The sequence below is a fragment of the Aythya marila genome, assembly GCF_965140915.1.
Source record: "Aythya marila genome assembly, chromosome: 38".
NCBI classification, from domain to species: Eukaryota; Metazoa; Chordata; class Aves; order Anseriformes; family Anatidae; genus Aythya; species Aythya marila.
In genome coordinates this window covers 86431-92430 of record NC_139079.1, presented here as the reverse complement: position 1 = coordinate 92430, position 6000 = coordinate 86431, and the positions used below count along the sequence as shown (strand labels likewise).

The window sequence follows — 6000 nt, the reverse complement described above, 5'->3', positions numbered from 1 at the left end:
CAACCCCACAGGAGACGCAGAAAAACCACTCGGACCTCGTGCTGCGCTGGGTGCGGGGGGGGTGACGGGCGGATGGGAATCCCTTTATGGGGTTTGGGGGCCCGGGGGGGTCCCGGGGGGGGCGTCGAGCCCCCGTAGTGCCCGCAGGGCCTCGGCGCAGGCCCGCACCAGGGCGCAGAGCTGGGCGCTGCCCTCGGCCGAGGCGGTTCGGGGCAGCTCCCGCGCCGCCCAGCCCAGCTTCTGCAGCACCGCCGCCGCCGCCGCCGCCACCTCGGGGCCGGGGGGGGGGGCAGCGGGGAGGGGAACCCCCCCCCGGCGCCCCGAAGCCGCCCCCTCGCAGTGCTCGGGCCGAGGGGCCGCGGGGTGGCACGGGGGGGGCAGGCTGAGGGGCTGCCGGAGGGGCTTCGAGCGCTGCGGGGGGGATGGGACGGGGTTAGGGGGGGCGCTGGGGGCCTCGGCCCCGTCCCCAAACCCTTCTGGCCCCGTCCCAAAACCCTTTTATTGCCATCCCTGACCCCTTGTCCCCCCCCAGACCCATTTTTTGCCCCCCCCAGTCCCCTTGGCCCCATCTTGGTCTCCTCGTTCCCCCCTTCGCCCCTTTTCTCACCCCTCCAGACTCTTTTTATCCCATCCCAGTCCCATTTTTCCCCACCCCAGACCCGTTTTGTCCCCATCCCTGACCCCTTACCCCCACCCTGGGTTTTTCGTCCCCACCCCAGACCCTTTTACCCCCACCCCTCTCTTTCCTCCCCGTTCCACGCTCTTTTTGTCCCCGTCCCCACTCCCCCACCCCCATTCTGGCCCCCTCGCTCTGACCCCAATCCCAGTCCCAATCCCCGTCCCCAGTCCCATTCCCCGTCCCCAGTCCCAATCCCCGTCCCCCCCGTACCGTCCCCATCGCGCTCCCCGTCCAGCTCGTGGCAGGTGACGCAGTGCAGCTGCTGCTGCTTGTCCTGCAGGAGGATGGTCTGGGGGGGGCGGGGGGGGTCCATCAGCACCCCGACACCCCCGGTACCCCCCAAACCCCCCGTTACCGTCCCCGTACCCCTCCGTTACCCCCCCGAGCCCCCTGTTACCACCCCCGTACCCCCCCTTCCCTCCTTTACTGCCCCCAACCCCCCCCCATTAACGTCCCCGTACCCCCTGTTACCGTCCCCATTCCCCCCCAGTAACGCCCCCGGTGCCCCCGTACCCCTTGTTACTCCCCTGTACCCCCCCAAACCCCCCGTTACCATCCCTGTACCCCCGTTACCGACCCCATACTCCTTGTTACCGTCCCCGTACCCTCCCGGTAACCCCCCCAGTACCATCCTCATACCACCATTACTGCCCCCATAGCCTCGTTACCGACCCCATACCCCCCCGGTAACCCCCCCGTACCCTCCTGTTACCCCCCCGTTACCCCCCCGTGCCCCGTACCCCGCAGCGGGGGCAGCAGGAGCCCAGCATGCGGTACCCCCTCAGGAGGTAGCGCCCCAGGGCCTGGCTGACCCGGTCCTGCCGCTCCCGCCTCGACCGCAGCTCCGCCGCCGGCACCGGCTCCCAGCGCGGCTCCGCCTCGGCCTCCGCGCCTGGGGGGGGGGCACCGTTACCGGGGGGGGTCAGGGTTACCGGGGGGGGGTCAGGGTTACTGGGGGGGGTCACGGTAACCGGGGGGGGTCACGGATACCGGAGGAACACGACGAGGAGGCGGGGGGGGTTCATGGGGGGGGAGGGGGGGCTCACGGCCAGCACGGGGTAACGGAACCGGGGGGGGGGCGGTAACGGGGAGGCACCGGGAGCGGCGGGGGGGTGACCGGGGGGGTCCGGGGGGTTACGGAGGGAGGGGGAGGGGGGAACCGGGGGGGTCCGGGGGTCCCCGGCCCGGCCCGGCACCGCCGCCGCCCGCACCCGCGTTGAGCGCCATGGTCGCCGCGGAGACAGCGTCGCCAGGAAGTGACGTCACGCACCGGGGGTCCGGCGGGGAAATGGGGCCGGAAGGAAACAACGGGAGCGGTCCGGCTGCGAAATGGATCCCGGGGGGGGTGTGTGTGTGGGGGGGGGGTAAGTGGGCACCGAGAAACAAGGTTCCGCCCCCATCGTGGTCCCCCCCCCGCAGCCCCCACCCCAATAAAACAAACGGGGACGGGGAGTTCTGGTGGGAAACCTTTATTTCGCTGGAAAAGCCGGGGAGGGGAGCCCGGGGGGGGGCAATGAGGGAGGGGGCAGCTAGGAGGAGAGGAGGAAGGGGGGGCTGGGGGGCAGCGGAACCCCCGGGGGGGTGGTGGGGGTGCAGTCGAGACGTGGGAACCTCCATACAAAAAGGTGGGGGGACGGGGAGGGGGACGCTGGCAGGGTGGGGGGCGCAGGCTCCGCTCCGACGCCGCCAGACCTGGAAGAAAGCAGAGAGAAGTCAGGGGGGGCTGCGCCGGGACCACCGGCCCGGGGGACGCTGCCAGCGGGGGAGGGGACGGAGCGGTGACGGTGACGGGGATCCCAAGGAGGGGGCGAGCGGCCCCTTCCCCGCGGCGGCCGGGGTGCGGGAGCCCCCCCTTTTCCCGCGACGCGGTGCGAGACCGGCGGCGGCGGCGGCGGCAGCCCGGGGCTCCTCTGACCTGACGCGGCGGCGGCCGCGGGGCTCCGGGGGGGGCTCTCAGGGCCGCGGCGAGTCCTCGCGCGCGGGAGGCCCAGGGCCGCTTCCTCGGCGGGGGGATTTTCCTGCCGGGCTCCTTCCGCCTTGGGGGGTCACCTCCTGGGAGACGAAGGCCCGTTACAACCGGCCAGCGCCGTGCCCGGGAGGGACCGGTGCCGGCGGAGACGCGCGCCCGCTCCCGATGGCGAGCGCCGGGGTCACGGCGCCTCTCCCCAGCCACGTTCCAGGACCAGCCCCGTGGGCAGCGTGCGCTCGCCCCGCTCTCCCGGCGCCCCCTCAGGACACGGGGCTGTGCCCCCCGTTGTGCCAAACTCCCCGCGCCCGCTGGCGGGCTGTGGGTGAGGGGGCTTCGATGGCGGAAAGGCCACGCCGGGGCGGCCCCCGCTGCCTCCTGCCACCACAAGGCGCTCACCTCAGCTCAAAAGGCAGAGTACCGCGCCCTGTCCGCGTACGGGTCGCGCTCGAACCGCTGCATGTCGTAGAGGGAGGCCCGAGCGACCGACGAGACCGGCGACAGCTGACTACGATCGTAAGTGTACGCCTCTCCGACGGTGGTGGCCGCGGCTGCCGTGCGGCGCAGGGGGCTTCTATCCCGGGTGTAATAGGTGGAGGAGGCCGCCGCCGCCGCGGCGGTGGCGGCGGCGGCGACCGCGGCGGCCGCGCCCGGGGTGGGCAGCAGAGCTCTATCGTAGGGGTCTAGGGTGGTGGGGATGCGACTGGCCATGGCTGTGGTGGCGGCCATGGCCGTGGACTGGACCTGCGAGTACTGGGCGTACTGGGAGTACTGGGCCATGGTCTGCTCTGCATAGGCGTCGTATGCAGAGGCCGTCGCATAGGACCTGACGCGGTAGCGCTTGTAGTAGTCGGCCATCCCGCTGTACGCGTCATCGTAATACATGGTCTCCCCATAGCCCGCGGTGTAGGGAGTGCGCACGGCTCCGTACTGCTCGTTATAGGCCTCGGTAAAGTCAGCCACTTGCCCCGGGCGATCTACCGGACACTCTTTAGACCAGTGCCCTTCCTTCCCGCACCGGTAGCAGCCGCTCTTGTCTCCCATCCCGGGCGCGGTCCTGAGCCGGCTGGTGGACAACTGCACGCGCATCCGCTTGCCTTGAAGAAACAGACGCAAAAGGGAGGCTGTAATTAACGGCGGGCACACGGGGAAGCACCAACAGCCACCGGGGGCTCTCCTCCTCCTCCTTCTCCTACTGCACCCGGTCCCTTAGGGACAGGGCCGAAGCGACCTGGTAAGCATGGGTGCGGAGCCGGCTCAGAGCCTCATGACACCGCGGCGCCCCGGGGACAGACAACCCCACGGTATATTTAATTTTTATTTTCCCCTTTTTCTCCCCATTTCCAGCCTGCTGGCAGAACGGAGAGACACAGACCCGCTCTCCCAAGGGAGCAGGGCCCCAGCTGCAGCACAACCACGGGGCAGCACCGGCGCCGTGCTCAAGCTCGACACGCGACCACGAGCGCAACGGGACGCGGCCACGGCAGTACCGGTACCAGGAGGCGAGGGGATGCCCTGCCCAGGCAGTGACACGCGTGGCATTGCTTCTCGGCGCTTTATTCAACCCGAACCTGCAGGTTTCGGCCCTGGCGGGGTTCTCCTGGGCCCCCATGCACGGGGCCAGCACCGAATCTATCGCACTCCGGGGAGAAAAGGCAGCAAAACTCCCTGGTTTTGGGTTAGAGTGAAGGCAGCGACCACACCGCTCGCATCTGCCACGTCTACCGTGTCGCAGCCCCGAACTGGGGCGGGGGCACCAGCTGGGGTCCCCCAGCTCCCTGATGGGGCTGCGCACAGGCACCCCGTTGGGAAGACACTGAGAGAGCCCCACAGGATGCGGCCCCACGGCCACGGGAGCTCCCCCCACAGCGCGGAACCGGCAGGAAAGAGCCGAGGACCCCCCGGCCAGGCGGCCCCGCGCCTCCTCTCCTACCTGACTGTCTGCCTCGGGCCCAGCCCGGCGCTACCTACTCCCAGCCAAGGGCCGCAGCCCCGGCCCGCGCGTCACCTTGGAACTCGGTGTTGTCCAGCCCCCGGATGGCCTCCACCGCGTCCTCCGCCCGCTCCATGTGCACGAAGGCGTAGTCCTTGACGATGTCGCACTCGATGACTGGACCATATTCTTCAAACTTGGCCCGCAGCTCCAGGTTTGTGCACGTGGGGCTGATGTTGCCCACGTGCAGCTTGGTGGAGGCCTTGCTCTTGTTCTTGCTGGCCTCCACGTTGATGCAGACGCCGTGCAGCTTGTGGTGGTGCAGGTTGCGGATGGCGTCCTCGGCCGCCGTCTTGTCCTCGATGTGCACGAAGCCGTAGTTCTTGATGATGTCGCACTCCAGCACCTTGCCGTACTGCTCAAACAGCGAGCGGATCTCCTGCTCCGTCGCCTCCCGTGGCAAGTTCCCGATGAACAACTTCACCATCTCGACAGCCTGCACCAAAGGGGGAAAAAAAAGACGAGGAGAGTCAGCAGAGGCAGGACAATGCACACAGAGAGGGCTCAGCCCCTCAGATCGCTCCCCTCAGGAGCTCCCCTATTGCTCCGTGACCCTCCTGCTCCTCCCCACACCCCCCTATTCCTCCCCTGCTTCCCCTACCACCAAATTCTCCCCCATTTCCCCCCAACTTCCCCCCGTGACCCCCCGGGGCCTCCCCCGCTCCCCCTCCGAGCTCCCCCCAGCCCCCCATTCCCTCCCGCGCCCCCCCCGTTCCCCCCATCCCCTCCGTGGTCCCTCCCCTCCCCTCCCCTCCCCTCCCCCCTCCCCCGGTCCTTCCCCTCCCCCTCCCGCCCCCGCGGCCCTCACAGGGCCCGGATCGGGCCCGGCCTCGCCCTCAGCCCCCCTCGAGCCCCCCAGGCCGGGCCATGGCCGCTCCCGGCCCCCCCCGGGCCCCTCCCGTACTCACCGCGGCCCCGCGCTGCCTCTCACCGGGTCGGTGACGGCGACAAAATGGCGGCGGCGCCCGCTCCGCCCCCCCCGCCCCTCCCGCACGCCGCGCCCCGCCCCCGGAGCTCGCCGATTGGCTGCGGGCCGCAAAAGGCGCGCCGCGATTGGCGGTGCGTGGTGACGTCACCGCCCAGCTCGCCCGCCCACCCGCCGGCCAATGGCGAGGAGGAAGGGGAAGATAAAGAAGAGGGGCTTCCGGTCACGTGTGGAGAGGCGGCCAATCGGGGAGGGGTGTGGGGGCGTGGCCTGGAGGCCCGGCGGAGCCCGGCGGGGTCGGAGCTGCGGAGCGGGGCCGGGGCAGGCAGCGAGCGGCGGGACCGGAACCGGAACCGGAACCGGAACCCGGCCGGACCCGGGCGCACCGGGCCCGTCCCGCCGGTACCGCGACCACAGGGCCCGGGCAGCCGGGTTGG

At 70.7% G+C, this 6000-nt stretch overlaps 2 protein-coding genes across 3 annotated transcripts; both read right to left on the bottom strand.

Moving 5' to 3' along the window:
* Positions 1-51: 51 nt before the first annotated feature.
* LOC309889362 (protein ZNRD2-like) lies at positions 52-1955 on the bottom strand. Its single transcript, XM_082782147.1, is given in 5 exon segments — positions 52-264; positions 266-411; positions 890-968; positions 1420-1571; positions 1891-1955. Coding segments are annotated over 5 exon segments (573 nt in total). The 5' UTR covers positions 1907-1955; the 3' UTR covers positions 52-84.
* Positions 1956-2132: 177 nt separating this feature from the next.
* Positions 2133-5591, bottom strand: LOC309889381 (RNA-binding protein 4-like). 2 transcript variants are annotated; one of them, XR_014319220.1, is made up of 5 exons: positions 5547-5591; positions 4654-5074; positions 3045-3742; positions 2595-2731; positions 2133-2371 (listed from the first exon to the last, which is right to left on the bottom strand). XR_014319220.1 is itself a non-coding variant. In XM_082782173.1 (4 exons), exons 2-3 carry the CDS (start codon positions 5063-5065, stop codon positions 3051-3053), a joined length of 1104 nt encoding a protein of 367 aa, XP_082638299.1. In that variant the 5' UTR covers positions 5066-5074; positions 5547-5591; the 3' UTR covers positions 2133-2371; positions 3045-3050. The 2 variants fall into 2 exon arrangements, 1 of the variants encoding a protein (XP_082638299.1); XM_082782173.1 differs by lacking the exon at positions 2595-2731.
* Positions 5592-6000: the final 409 nt, after the last annotated feature.